Source organism: Nilaparvata lugens, chromosome 1, assembly GCF_014356525.2.
Source record: "Nilaparvata lugens isolate BPH chromosome 1, ASM1435652v1, whole genome shotgun sequence".
Lineage (NCBI taxonomy): Eukaryota > Metazoa > Arthropoda > Insecta > Hemiptera > Delphacidae > Nilaparvata > Nilaparvata lugens.
In genome coordinates, this window is record NC_052504.1 from 11,666,862 (window position 1) to 11,682,695 (window position 15,834).

General features: G+C 34.7%; 1 protein-coding gene across 6 annotated transcripts in view; it reads left to right on the forward strand.

Annotated features, from left to right (window-relative positions):
- The window catches only part of LOC111045742 (zinc finger protein 28 homolog), a 51,256-nt gene that overhangs the window by 20,973 nt on the left and 14,449 nt on the right, over positions 1-15,834 (forward strand). For 4 of the 6 annotated variants that reach the window (XM_039429876.1, XM_039429885.1, XM_039429893.1 and 1 more), the window contains 3 exons: positions 4,958-5,134; positions 5,228-5,309; positions 7,627-7,727. In XM_039429876.1, the coding sequence (XP_039285810.1) occupies positions 4,958-5,134; positions 5,228-5,309; positions 7,627-7,727 (360 nt within the window). Of the gene's footprint in view, positions 1-4,957; positions 5,135-5,227; positions 5,310-7,626; positions 7,728-8,927; positions 8,989-10,857; positions 12,095-15,834 lie in introns of those variants that run through there. The other 2 variants (XM_039429904.1, XM_039429913.1) reach the window with 2 other exon arrangements.

A 15,834-nucleotide genomic window follows, 5' to 3' on the forward strand; every position in this document is an offset into this window, starting at 1 on the left:
TTCCATACGGGTCTCTATTCTGGAGACTCGTTCTTCATTTGCGATCCAGTTATCGTTCATAATTTTCTTATTCGCATTCATTTCATTATACAATCCAGTTAGCTTCAATTGTTGTCCGCCTATAGCATTCTCTAACATGCCGTACCTTTCTCGTGATTTTGCCCCCTCTTCCGTTAAATTCGCTATACCTGTCTGCATGTTACTTTGCTCCTTGACTAGTTTCGCTATTTTATTATTGTTTTCCTCCACCTTGGACTCTATCTCATCTTTATTTTCTAATACCTTTTCCATGACAGTTCCCATGATAGTGGTGCCTAGCGCCTTACCCAATACATCCACCTGTTTTTCTACTTCCCTGGGCACCCCGTCCAACCGCTCATTCAATCGGCATGTGACATCATCTATATGGGTTTCCAATTTTTTGATGACGGTAGATTGCATATCTATTTTAATATCTATCATACTCTTCACTTCCTCTTTGAAATTAGAAAATTTTTCATCCATGGTTTTAATACCCTCTTGTACAGTCTTGGTAATATTTTCATTGACAATTTTGTTCTCTTTTTGGAGGATTTTGGTATTTGCTTCCATTCTTTCTGCGCTTTTATCTTGGCTTGCTAATATTTGACTGAGTATGAGTTTGAGTTCGTTTGTAGAATCATTTGCTATAAGATTGGTAAGGTAACCGACTGAAGAGTCTAATGTTGTATTGCGTTTTTCCAGGTTGGTGGCGGATGGCGGTTGACTGGTCACGTCGGATGGTGACTGGGTGGCGGCACTCTCCGTTCCCTCGGCGACGCTTGGAGCAATCTGCAAAGACGCCGGTACCGGGTTGGACGCCCTCACCCCCTCATCTCTCTCAGCCGGACTCTCATCGGAATTAATCGCATCGACGACGTTATCGATCTTCGTAGAAGACAATTGGGCCAAGTTTTGCAGGTCGAAATTGATGGAGCATATGCTGCCTCCCTCTCTCTCTCGTGGGGTCTCCGCGGCATTGTCCTGGGGTTGTTGATTTGCCGGTGTCGTAGCTACATAGTTTTGGGGGTGGTCGCTGGAGTAGGAAATTTGCGAGTTAGCTGGCGACTGGTTCATGGTGACGTTATTAGGGATTACCTCGAGTAAATAGCCAAGTGTGTTGCCAAATTTCAAGAATGTTAAAATTGATTCAGTGATAGTGCCTATTCTGGATAAAATTGTGTGGTGTTAAAAATTTCAAGTGTCATGTACATATATTACGAAAAGACCTTCGAGTGATACAGGTATGACTTCTGACATAGATAGATTGTAAACACTAATATAGTTCTCAAAATTTTAGGTAGGGTTTTATCTTCCTTACTAATAGCTATGCGATTATATTTCAAATAACCTATACCCCTGGTCAGCATACAATATCTAGATTCAAAAAATCAAAATCAAATTTTTACTATAGACTTTTATGGAAATTTCCATCCAATTTTTCTCTATTATGAGAATTATGTTATCAAACTCGTGTGATACAGTTTGTCTGTATTTATGCAGCTTGAAAAATTTTAATTTGAAGAGCGACTCAATTATTTTAGCCAGAAACTTACAATAGATCATCAGATATATCTTGTTGAATCAACTTCAGATTATACTTCTTGCAGTTTTCAGTTCTATCAATAATTCCATTACTCATTGGTAGTAAGATTGAATAGGTAAGCTTTTCATCACGCCCCACGTTGGGCGCCATTGTGTGAAGTTGTGCTCCTTGGAGGGCTTATCTCTTATGATAGAGTCCCACGTTGTGAAGCTATTATGTGAAGTTGTGAATTGTAAATCCTTCACAGTTGATACGGTGTTTCTGATACTTATAAGAGCCGTCTCTAAATTCCCTCTTTTGCGAATAAATTCACAAAAAATTAAGGCCTTCCGGCTCGCAAAATTACTGGGTTCAAACCTCAGCTCTAGCTCAGTGGTAGAAACATGAATATTCCAAATATAAGTAATCACCATAAGGTTCAAGGACCAGGGATTGATAATTCTTACCGCTGCTTCTATGAAATTCTTGAAGAATACCAGTAAGGAAATTAAAAGAATATTTGATGACTGATTATCAGTAACCATGTACCACTAGAGAATAATCAGGACCAACTATAGTTGTTTCTAGTTGATTCTTAAAACGCTCGTCGTGAATACAAGTATTCACCAATATACCCTTTCAAAATTCCTTAGAACTTACAGCGCCAGTTCTTGAAGCTCTCTGGATCCTTATATGATATAACTGGAACCTTATTAATATAATTTCTTAATATACTTGTTCTGGTAGATGAGAGGAATATCATCAAAGGATGATAAATATTGAGTGCTCTGAATAGGATTAATATTACTTGATTCAATAATTTTAAGTGCTGCTAAATATTTGTTGGTATTAAAACAGCTCAAACTATATATCACGAGATGAACTAGGATAAAATAAATTTCTACGATTTGTATGCTGACATAAAACACAAAATATATTCCCATAAAAAATATGTGCATAAAATATTCGATATATTTATAATTCACTTAAATAATCTATTTCTAAAATCTGAATAATTATCACAGGCTTTGCTAATATTCACAATAATGAGTTTCAAATTCATAAATATATTATATTTAATACTGGTACTTAGACTTCCAATCAATACAAAATTCTGCCAATAAAAACCTGTTCGGCCTATAAGTTTGATATGGTATACTTTGTTCAATAAACAAAATTAATATTTAATAAATTAATATTCAAACATGAGATCTCAGGGATTTATATGAGTTCGGGCTGTGCATGGAAGTAAGCTTCCTACATATAATAAATAAATTTATAAAGGTTCTTATGAACTATGTGATATTGTTCAACACGTGGTGACTTTTTATTTTAATTTAAATTAATTGGAATAGCGCTTTTTTGTTAATTAATTACCCCCACTGGACGTAGAAAAAACGAGCTCGTTGGACTTATCACTCACTGAACAGAAGTTCTAGATGTTCTCGTGGATCGAATTAATTATTTCCAATAATTAATTGGGTAGGCTCCTTTTCGTCACTGCTGGGCTAACGCGTGATCCAGATTTTCATAAGTTTCTTTCGAATTAAAGCTATTTTTTTGGGAATCTTTACAATTACGAACTCCTTGACAGCACTGAGTTCACAAATAATTAACATTCAACACAAATACATTACATTTAAAAAAGGGTTTGGCTTAATAGTTCATTAAAAATTTTTTTAAAAGGAATAAGAAAAAACCCTAAACTCCATGTGCATCCTCTCCGGTCAGGATCTTAAGCCAGAAGAAGGAGGTTTTCAGAAAAATTTGCCTCTTCCTAGAATAATTCTGTAAGCTACTCTCTGATTGGCCTTCAATTTAATAGACTCAATACAATTGGTTGCCTTGGGAATCAGGGCTTCCTCGGCTTTATAATAGAAAAAATTAAATAAAAGAAGTTTTTATACAAATATATGGAGTGTTTATCTTAAATTGAATTCATAAATAAATCGTAACATACGATTTTAATAGATAATACATTTAGTTTTTATATGAGTTTTGTATACTCTTGATTTATCATGCTTTTTTGGATTATAATAAATATTTATGCAGAAATAATAGTTGTTTGTAAGTCTACACATCGACTTCCTTTAGTATACATAATATATCCTTTATGAGTGAATTTTATAAGATTCAACCGGTCATATGGGTTGATCGAATAATCAGCTGATTCGTTCAGTATTGATTCTGATAATTATCGATTTATCCAAGATCGACTAATTCTTTTCAAAATGCAAACAAGTAACTCTAACCTCAATGTTCATGCATTTTATTTTTTTATAATCCGCCAATAATAAGTATGCCGCTTTATAATTTTTTGATCTTACCAATGGGTTCTCATAATTATTAAATCACAATAATACATGTTTTCTTATCGTTGTTGATAATGCTATTACTCCTGATCGCTAATAATACTTGATTTGAGTTGATTTACTCTTTGGGTAGGTCTAACCTTCTTTCCAATTTTATAGTTCTATTACATTTCATTGGCTCATTTAAAAATATTTGGTGGTTTTAAATTACCACGTGACAACATAAACCAATTTTACATAAAATTACTCACAGAAGTATCAAGTCTATGATGATGTATTATAAGTGTTCTATCACAGAATACAGCAGTTTTATAAATTCTGCTTTTCACAGAATATAGCAATTATAGAAGTTTTCTCTGGTTCTATGTGTCATCCTTTTGAGGCTCGAACGACATCTGGACGGTAGCCAAATTCATCCCAGACTGTTCGCAAGATGTCTTCTCAGACTGTAGCTACTGCATCAGTTATCCTGATTATAGCTTCTCAATATCAAGTGCTAAGGGAGGAACATAAACAACGTTAAAAATCGTGTTTATGTTCCTCCCTTAGACCTTGATATTGAGGAGCTAGAAACCAGGATAACTCATGCATTAGCTACAGTCCGAGTAGACATCTTGCAAACAGTCTGGGATGAATTTGTCTACCGTCTAGATGTCGTCCGAGCTTCAAAAGGAGGACACATAGATCCAGAGAATACTTCTATAATTTCTGTATTCTGTGAAATACAGAATTTATAAAACTGCTGTATTCTGTGATAGAACACTTATAATACATCAACAAAGACTTGATACTTCTGTGAGTAATTTGATGAAAAATTGGTTTGTGTGCACCACTTTAAAAAAAAAATATAACTGATTAGAATTGAGTTGTTCTTTTTGAAACACCCGGTATTTTACGTCTCTGTTATCATATCTACAAGTTGAAATTCATTTATAGGATTTCTACTTTTTGGATCATTGTATACTATAGGAGGCGGTGAAGAAAAAGAATTGGCAACCATGCCATCCTATCATATCCACCGTTTTAAAAATGAGAATCTCACTATGTTTAGTTTCAACGTTGATGTAATATATTTCTCATCTCATCTGATTGATTTTTACAGGCTGATGAAGGGAATGCCTGTTTTGTTGATGACAATGGCAATGATGCTCATGACAAGAATGATAATGATTCTGAAAATGAAGAAAAGCCTACCATAAAAACCGAAATAGAAATCGATGAAAAGCCATTGATCAAGAACTTCTTCAGAAACAGTGCAGTACATCCAGTGATACCAAAGGTAAGAAACGAATTTATATTGATGAGAATTCATATTGAAAAATTGAGTTTGTAATGAGAGAAATTTAGAAAATTGTAATCTTGTTTGTTACAGAGTGAACCACTGGATTCGTCCATAGCTTCAGAGAGTCTTCGAGTTGGCTTAGCATCCCACAATTATATGGAATTTGACATTTGTGAGTAATATCTCCTGAAAGTATTCATGCTATCTTTAACCAACACTAGATTACAGAACTGGGGCCTGTTTCATAAAACCCCAGTAATACAGGGCCTGTATTACAGGACTTATAAATTAAAATTTACAATCCTGTAAAATTATGTTTCATAAAAATAATTCTACGCTTGTAAAATCGCCTGTAATATTCACCTGCATTACAGTTTCTTTATTTTGAATTAATGTTTTCATTGGCCAGCGAGCCTAATATAAGATCTGAACAAAGTGCTACTTAAGATGTTTTGGTGGAAAACCCACATTATCAAATTTCTGACGATGGACAGATTGTATTCATGCAGGAAAATAACTTTTTTAATGATAGATAGTTGAAAAATTATAATAACTACTTAACTTACATAACTTATTATAACAGTTATGTAAGTAGTAATGTTTCAAAAAAGTTTATTATCAAATAATGTTAATAATTAAATTAACGACATTAATTAAATTTGTTTAATAAAAAACATAAAACATTATGCACTTACATTTTCTTGATATTTTCAATAACGCTTTACTGAGGAAAGCTTAATCTAAACCTTTCATTATATTGATAAGTTTCCTGCATCATATTCTATGAAATTCTGTCCTTGAAAATTCTTGGCCTACGAATAGTAACATAGTCATCTTTACTAGGACTAGAACTACTACCTTCATCCATTTTAACACGTTGCCTTTACAACAAAATGTCATTTTTCAAGATTTTACCTAAACTTGTAAAGCTTTAGGATGGTCTAGTAATACAAGAAGTTTCTTTTTATGAAACACAAAAATGATAAAATCCTGTATTATTTGCTTCTAATACATGCAAATGACTTGTAAATTGTTTTACAGGGAAAATTGTTTATGAAACAGAAACTTTTAATTTCTACCTGTAATACAGGAACTTTTCCTATATTACAGGGGCCTGTTTCATAAAAGTTACAAGTCCTGTAATTCAGGAACAGCTGTTTTTATTAGCTATATTGAGCATGTAATTGGAATGGTGATTCTCCTGTATTACAGGACTTGTAACTTTTATGAAACAGGCCCCTGGACTACTTGTAACTTTTATGAAACAGGCCCCTGGTCATTATTGGACTGGGAACAGATCACAAAACAGCTGATTCCTGCATGCTGTTTTGAAAACATGTGTCTTGTGATCAGTAAAAACAATGTCAGTGCCATTTCTAATAGACCTAATGATAAATATCGGGGCACCGAGCTTCGCTCGTTATTTATTTATTGATAAACAGAACACAATTCTTCAAAATGATTTGGGAAGGACAAACAGGCACAGCCCAAAACTGTTTCTTCCCCGAATTTTGATTTATACACTATAAATGGTCCAAAAAGTAAGTTATATTTCATACACTTGAATTCAGGTCCAATTTTCAGTCAAAATATTTAAAAACAGAAAAGTTCTAATTTGGATTGTTTACAAACCAAATTGAATAAAAAAAATAACACTCACTAATCACTTAAAACTGTAAAATAATGATTAACCATTTCATGTCAACAAATCAGATTATTTTGATAAAATTTCTAGATAATATTTCTCGCGAGATACGGTAAGCTGATTGAATGATAACACAGCTGATCTCCCACACAGGCACACACATCTCCTGTTATCGACAGACGACGAAATTATCATCTGTTCTTCCAAGGATGAATTATCCTTTTAATGTCCTTCAGCGAGTTTTCCCAGGGATGAGACATAGTGCAATCGGATTTTTATAACATAAATCTACTATGTTCTAAATTTCGTGAAAATTGTTAGAGCCGTTTTCAAGATCCGTTGAACATAAATAACCAGTTATAAAAATAACCTGATATAAAAATAACCAAATATAAAAATATAAACAGACATACAGAAATTGCTCGCTTAATATAATAGGATAATTTATGAAGGTGTTACTAACTTGAGTGTTGGGTGAAATATTGCGTGCACCTGATATGCACCTTTGTTTGGCCAAATTTGGCAATGGTTTTGCACAGAGTTTGCATAAATAGCCATTGTAAACATTTTTAATTACTGTTAAACATGTCACAGAATCAAAATTAATTTTGGAGCATGTGCTTGTGAAAAATGTTTCTATTTATTATTATTTGCTTCTTCATATCCCAATTATTATTCTATCTGATAATGTTTAGCTCTGTTAAGATAGTATGCAATATGTTCATTACTAGTACAGGTAGAATTATAACAAATTAGGCTAACTTATTTGTTTCATTTTCTATGTTTTTTTAGCTATTTTTATTTTGTTTGTTATTTTATAATTTGTTTTCATTTATAATTTCAGGTGGCAGAATAGCATTTGTTTGTCTGCATAGATTGGAAGATGAAGAGCCAAATTTTATTGTTGGAAATTTAAATTTGGGACTAAAGCGTGAATTTTTACTGGTGAGTGTTGGTATTCATTATTAATAAGAATCGCTATTCTATTAGGTCTGCAGTTACTGTCAAATTATATTAATTAATTAAGTTATCCATTGATACAATATCATTGTCAACTATGAATGATTGGGAAAGGAACAACAGGCTTAAAGCCCAAAGCTGTTCCATTCCCAAATTTGGATAGAAATTGTTTAAAAATAGGTTATTACAATGATTCAATAATCAATGGTTACTGTTCACTCTTGGAACAAGTGATAAAAATAATTTGTATCCTCCTCTTTGCAATTTTTGATGCTTTGCATTATTTTATTGCTTTCAAATTGCTTCAAAACATTTTTTTGTTGCTTGATTAAAAAGTTTTCATAGGGGAAGAACTCTCAAACATCACATACCATAACCTATATTGATACAAAAACTGCACTGTCTATAACTAGTTTCATCCCATGTAGAAACTAAATTCTGGGGGAAAATCTTCCAAATTTCAATCAAGCTAATTTAAAAATTATTCGTTTTTGTCTGTTATACTGTTGATATTTTTTGTTGAAATGGAAATATGTGTTTTAAATTCATTGGATTTGAATCTTGAAAACAATTCTGGGCAAAACCAATGCTGTAATATACTATAGTATATACAGCATGGTTTACAGTATTACATATACTACAGTATATGTAATATACTGTATTTTTACACTTAATTTCATCAGTTAGTAATCTCAAGAAGTTTTAATACTAAAAAAATAGTTAACCAGTTTTAAATAAAATATTCATTGCAGACTCATACTCATGGGCAGAACCCATGCTGTATTATACTATTTTTACACTTTATTTCATCAGTTAGTAATCTCAAGAACTTTTAATACTACAGAAATAGTATTAACCAGTTTTAAATAAAATATTAATTGCAGACTCATACTTTTTGCCTGCTCTGTTCCACTGTTGAGACTTGTCAAAAGATCACCATAATCCACTGCATCCTTGTAAATTACATATTACTATATTCACCTATATTCAACTGGATGTGATTTAATACATATTAATAAATTAGTAAGTCAGGTTGTAGAAAATTATCCCATCGGGATTATTGATGTGTACAACTTACAAGTTATGATAGTTGCTGTGATCTCATGACCGTTTTAATTCAGGTTTCTTCACTTCACTCACGTTTTGATAATATTTGTATCTCACTGGTTCTGTTTTTTATTCCAGGATGACAATAATTATGAAATTGGTTCCACTTCGAAAACAGAGAGCAGTTCAAGTCATGATGGTGAGTCACAGTTTCAATTTTGTTTCTGTTAAGAGGTGAATAACTAATGCCATCTAGTAATCTGGCAGGCTCAGGTCTGGTGTCAGAGTTTTCAGATTGCATATGATTAATTTCAGGGTCCTTGACATGACTTATCAGGCAGGCAGTCACTGTTGCTATTAACTGGAGAATCAATTTTTTGCGTCAGCCCTGTTATTCAATTCAGATTGAGATGAATTCCTACTTTCTGTTTTGAGAGGGTAAACTGCAATATCTTGTCGAATTTAGATTATTGACTGTTTTTTTGTGCTATAACAATATTGAAGCTGACTGAACACAGAACAGAAGATGTCAGATAGCTTGCCATGGCTGGTCAAGTTGAACAATGCCATCTGGAGAGTTTGGAAACAAAAATAATAAATATTGTGATTTACATAATTTGTTTGTATTTACATGTAAAATACTATCAATTGAGTTGGAAAGATTAATTAACTAAGGTAACTTTATGCGAAGGCTTTGAGGTTAATGAAACAAACCTGTAGGAATTACAGAATAAAAATACTTGATAATGTTTAACCAAAGATTAATTGAAAACGAGATACTGTGTTTGGTTGTTACACCATTATCAATCTCTGGTAAACTAAACAGACCAACTCTGTTTACCAGAAATTGATAATGGTTCAACAACTGGAACCGATATCTCATTTTCCAATAGATACGTGGTCGGTCAATATCTAGTCTTTTTATTCAGTATCGATAACGGGTGTATTTCGATTAGCCCAGATGTTCGATTACACCAGATGCTCGATTAGTCCAGGTGTTCGATTACCCCAGGTCGGACTTTCCCGATTAGACCAGGACCTGGTATAATCGAACTACTGAGTTAATCGAAGCATTCTGTCTCGATTAACCTAGTAGTTCGATTATACCAGGTCATCTAAACGATACCTGGTCTAATCAAGACACAGGACATGGTATAATCGAGACGTGGGCTAAACGAGACGGAATGTTTCGATTAGCCCAGTAGTTCGATTGTACCAGGTGTCATATATATACTGTAATGGCAGAAGCACGAGTGTTATATATATAAAGTACTATCCGTAGCTATGGTACCATAAAAATAGAGTCCGCCCGGCTGAAGCATATATCTTTATTGTCAATGCCTTTTCTAAATATAAATATTCATGAACATTTTTGAAAATTGGCTCACTTAACAAATTATATTTTGTGATTCGAACAATTCAAGAAAACATGCATTTAGTGCTTTTATTCATTTTTTATAAGGAACTTTATCAGATGATGCTTAGAACACATTCTGAGATGAGACACCAATACAAATCCTAATCGAGAAAGTTTTTTATTTTTAGGGTAGGAGAGTTTTAAGAGCAAAGAAGTTGTAGATAAAAATCTATCTTCATTTTGTATCTGAGACTTTTTTCTCCAAGATGGATAGTTTTCTTTGTACTGGCTTATAAAATCGAGACATCCCCATGTCTCGATTAGACCAGGTCCTGTGTCTCGATTAGACCAGGAATCGTTCATACCACCTGGTACAATCGAACTACTGGGTTAATTGAAGCATTCCGTCTCGATTAGCCCAGTAGTTCGATTGTACCAGGTTTTGAAGCTTCATTGTAGAATAGGACCTGATATAATCGAACATCTGGTCTAATCGAGACACTCCCTGGATAACTAACACAATATCACCTTCACAACTACTCTGAAAGGAAAACTAATTCATCATTATATTATTGAATTGTCATGGTAATTTGACTTCTAAATCAAATATAATATAATAATCAAATGAAACATTTGAATTTGATGACTAACTGATCACTTGTTTTATGATGATGATGATTTAATGTTGTGGTGTATCACTTTTGTCTCCAGACTCTCCTGATGACATTGTTGAGGAAAGACCATCTTTGGCAAGCCTGAGAGAGTTCCGCATGAAGAGAGCAAGACAACGTAGCAGAGAGCAGGATAGCATCAGTGATGATGATTCTGACACCATGCAAACTTACAAATGTAGCAAGTGCAAATTTGTGGCTCAAACAAGGAAACAGCTGCAAACGCATTCCAAGATTCATAATGGAAAGGAACTCATTTGTGAAATATGTCAATATGCAGCATCAGATAGGGTTTCATTCGAAAAACATTACAGAATTCATACTGGTGAAAAGCCTTTTGAATGTGAAATCTGTGATCACAAGTTTACCCAAAAACAACACTTGGAAAGGCATTATAGAGCGCATACTGGAGAAAAGCCATATGCCTGTACTATTTGCGACTCCAAGTTCTCTAATTCTGATAGTTTGAAAGAACATAATATGAGAATCCACATAGGCAAGAAATGCAAAGGAAATGACAGGAAAATTTTCAGTTGTAAGATTTGTCATTCCACATTTTCTCAGCGTTATCGTTTAAGGAGACACGAAAAAACTCACACTGTTGGTCCAAGAGATAGAAATTTCCACTGTACTGAGTGTACTTATAGAAGCTTTACTGCTGTTAATTTATCAAAACATATAAGAATCCACACTGGCAAAAAGCCTTTCTCCTGTAGTGAGTGCAGTTACAAAACCTGCTCCTCTAGTGACCTATCAAAACATAAGAAAATTCACTCTGGTGTGAAGCCTTTCTGTTGTGATATTTGTGGTTATCGAAGCATTCGTTTGAACCACTTGAAACAGCACATCAGGACGCACACTGGCGAAAAACCTTACAGCTGCAAGGAATGTCGTCAGGAATTTACTTCATCTACTCATTTGAACTATCATAGGAAAACCAAACATGGAGCCAATGACACGGGTTCCAATCCGGAATCTTACAAATGTGGCAAGTGCAGATTTGTGGGTGGTACAAAGCAACTTCTGGAAAAACATTCTATGATTCATAATGGGAAGGAACGTTTTTGTTGAATTTTTCAATTTGCAGCACCTGACCTCAATAGATTAGAAAGGCATATGATGAAGCATACTGGAGAAAAGCCTTATGAATATAACATCTGCAATTACAAATGTGGTTATAAATACAACTTGGAAAATCATAAAAAGAAGAAAGATGCTGTATAAATACCCGAATGGAATTGGATATTCATGGAACTATTCAACTTCTTAATCACTTGGTAAGAACATTGAAAGATCACCATTTCCAATAAGCTCATTTACTGCATTCCATGGAAGAGCATTTCAGGGGCTTTCTGTTGAACAGTTCAAATTCCAAACCCAGTTTTAGAATACCAATATTTGATCATATACTTAACAAGAATCAACACTAGATATATGGTACCGGATTAAATTGAATTGCAGCTGTCTACTATAGAAGCTGTATATTAGATAGTCAACTATAAGATAGGTCTATCCATTGCAACTGGCACTGTACCCTAACCATGTAATGGCTCTGAAGAAATATAATAACCTACCAAAATGTTTTATCTCTATCATGAAAATTTATCATTAAATCTGTATAGAAAAATATTTTCTTGACTAATATTTGAAATAGATTTGATAATACTAACGAGAATCAACATAATATATACGGTATTGGAATAAATTGAATCACAGCTATCTACTACAGAAGGTGGTGGTAACAGAGAATTGGCAACTCTGTTGTTCTATCTGTTATACTATAGGCTTTTGTCGTTTATTGAAATGTATCTCGAACGGAGTTTCTTGTGGGACTCAAATGATTCACAATACAAAAATAGGAACAAAAGGCACGAATTGGTGTATCTTTTGGCATTGAGAAATGTGATGTGTTGAAGAAGATGAAAAAAATTTCAAAGCCAGTTTTCCAGAGAACGAAATAAGAAGAAAAAAACTGCAATGATAATGAAGCAGCCGCCACTGCAGCGTCTTCTGAGTCACTCATTTATTGTTAACTTTAATTGAAATTCACTTTACACCGGCGTGTGTCGCCCGACTAGTCCACATTTACGGAGGTCTGTGGACAAGTCAAATATTGCACGTTTTGATCGACACGTGTGGTTTGACCTTGTCAATAGGCATAGTCTGGACGTGACTTAAGGTGCATTTTCGTTTCTGCGTAAATTTCCACAGTCGACGACGACAAGCATTGTTGACATTCATATTGTCCAAATTTCAAGTGTGCTAAAACAGTTGATCAAATAACTTTTCATAATTTGTGTTTATTATTCAAGAATCAAACATTTCTAATAATAATAATATATCAACAGATTCATTTTTGAAACACTGATTTAACCTATTTTTTTCAATTCAACACTTTAATGATATATATTACTACGGTACGGTACCAATTGCTTGAGAAGAATATGTTTTCGGAATAATAAATTCTGCATGACTAAGCACAAAGGAAGTGCGTATTGAGATGTAAATTAAAATATTGATTATCATATAAATTTCATGATCCACCAAATAAAGTCAAGTATCACATGAGATATATTGACTTTTTGTAGGGACGAAGTTTGCCAGGCCAGCTAGTTGATGAATGCAAATTTGTATGTGCTAGCATTAGGCGCAATTTACTCGTAAACGGTGCGTCTGACGTGAAAATATAACTGAACAAAATGAGTTTAGAATTGTGTTCTACATCTGGTTCAGTTGTCAAAACGGCTCATTATTATTATTGTTTTTTTTCAACCAACTCTAAAAAATTTGTCCAAAAATTAGCAAAAACGGCGAATATCTGCCGAACCGTGCATTCGACGGGAAATTGTTACTGAACCAAAAGTGCTTAGAATTCAATTCTATATCATGACCAGTAATAAAAATTGCTTGACCTCCTCCCCCTCGCCACGGAGGTAAAGTTTGTGCCAACTGGTGCCCTGTACGTGACATCTTGACGCCAGTATGCAATGTGTCAGGTTTTCGTGAACGGTGCCGACAAACTATATCACCTGCAGGTACAGGTGACAAGTAGTTGGGGTGACAACTTAACGGCAATGGTAACTTATATTTTTACGAGGGTACAGGTTGTCGTCTATGGCCAAAATGACCAGGTGTCAGGTTTTTGGGGTGACACCTAGACTGCGACCCTGTGTTTGCATAAGCAATAGAAAATGAAGTCAGTGTATATGAACTCTAGCTAGCCAACAACTTTTCATTTGACCAATTCAATAGTATTTTTTCAATCTTTCAGTTTTGGATAGATTCCTCATGCACAATTACAACTGCGTTATAGAAAAATGCATCATCTGGAAAGAATCCTGAACTAATTATGACAATCGCTCAAGAGCTATTGTATGAAGTCAATGATGACCCTGATTTGTTCAAAAGGGTTATTAGGTTAGGTTAGGAAACATAGGTATACGGCTATGAAGTTAAAACTAGGGGTCAATCAGGGTAGCCGTCTAGGTGTCACCCCGACTACTTGACACCTGGTCATTTTGGCCATAGGGGACTACTTGTACCCTCATAAAAATATACCATTGCCGTCAAGTTGTCGTCCCGAGTACTTGACACCTACCGGACCAAATATGCCAACTAGTCATGATTGTAGACGACAACTTGACACCTCGCACCCTTGCGTCAGGGTGTCTTCCCGACTAGTTGTCACCTCCTTAGAAAGGAGACAAGTAGACGGGGATGGCTCACGTCAACATGACACCTTACACGCTGGCGTCAACTGACTACTTCTTGTCACCCTGACTACTTCTTGTCACCTACAGATCACCAGTTGGCACAACTTACACCCCCGCGGCGTAGGGAGGAGGGATCAAGCAATTTTTATTACTGGTCATGATGTACAATTGAATTCTAAGCACTTTTGGTCCAGTGAAATTTTCCCATCAAACGCACGGTCCGGGAGATATTCGCTGTCATTGCTATTTTTAGGAAAAATTTTTTTGACTTGGTTGAAAACAGAAAAATTGAATAATAAGCCTTGATGACTGAACCAGATGTAGAACACAATTCTAAACAAATTTTGTTCAGTTATATTTTCCCGTCAGAAGCACCGTTTACGAGTAAATTGAGCCTCATGCTAGGACAGTCAAATTTTCATCAATCAATGATAATATGGTAGATGAAGCTATCTGTCTGGTTATCAACTGAGGTATTACATGAAGTCTGGTAATTAATATGAGGATAAATAATTATTTATATACACTTGCGCTCAGATGGCAATCAGACCGTAAGAAGGCCAATGAAAATCTTCAAGTTGTGTCTATGCCAGCGTGCAAATGGTCATGTTGACGTGAGCCATCCCCGTCTAAGGAGGTGACAACTAGTCGGGGGGGACACCCTGACGCGAGGGTGCGAGATGTCAAGTTGTCGTTTACGATCATGACTAGTTGGCACCTTTGGTCCAGTAGGTGTCAAGTACTCGGGAGGACAACTTGACGGCAATGGTATATTTTTTTGAGGGTACAAGTAGTCGCCTATGGCCAAAATGACTAGGTGTCAAGTTGTCGGGGTGACACCTAGACGGCTACCCGATCTGAACCTCCCATCAATACTATAGTGAGGTTCACGTTATAATGGCAGTGTGTGATTTGCAATGGTGCTGCTATCCTTGTCTATCGTTCAACAAAGTTTTTCACGCATTGCGATGTTGCCACATCGTTTATCAATAATGTAGAAATTCAACTAATATTTTATCTCAATCATTAAAATCTATTATTTCATCTTTAAAAAATATATTTTCTTGACAAATAAAATATGATATTTTCAACAATAATGAACAGTTAAATTCATCAGATATACCAGTATCAGCTTTTTTGGGTGGCAAGGCTGAGATCTGGCAACCCTTTTCTCCTATCTTCTTACTCTGTCATTATAGTGAAGTCCACGTTATAATGGTCCTTGCTAAGCTAGAGAGAGATAACGCTATCTGTTTTGTTGTATGATTGAGAAAGACAGCAACAGTATTGTCAATCCTACACTG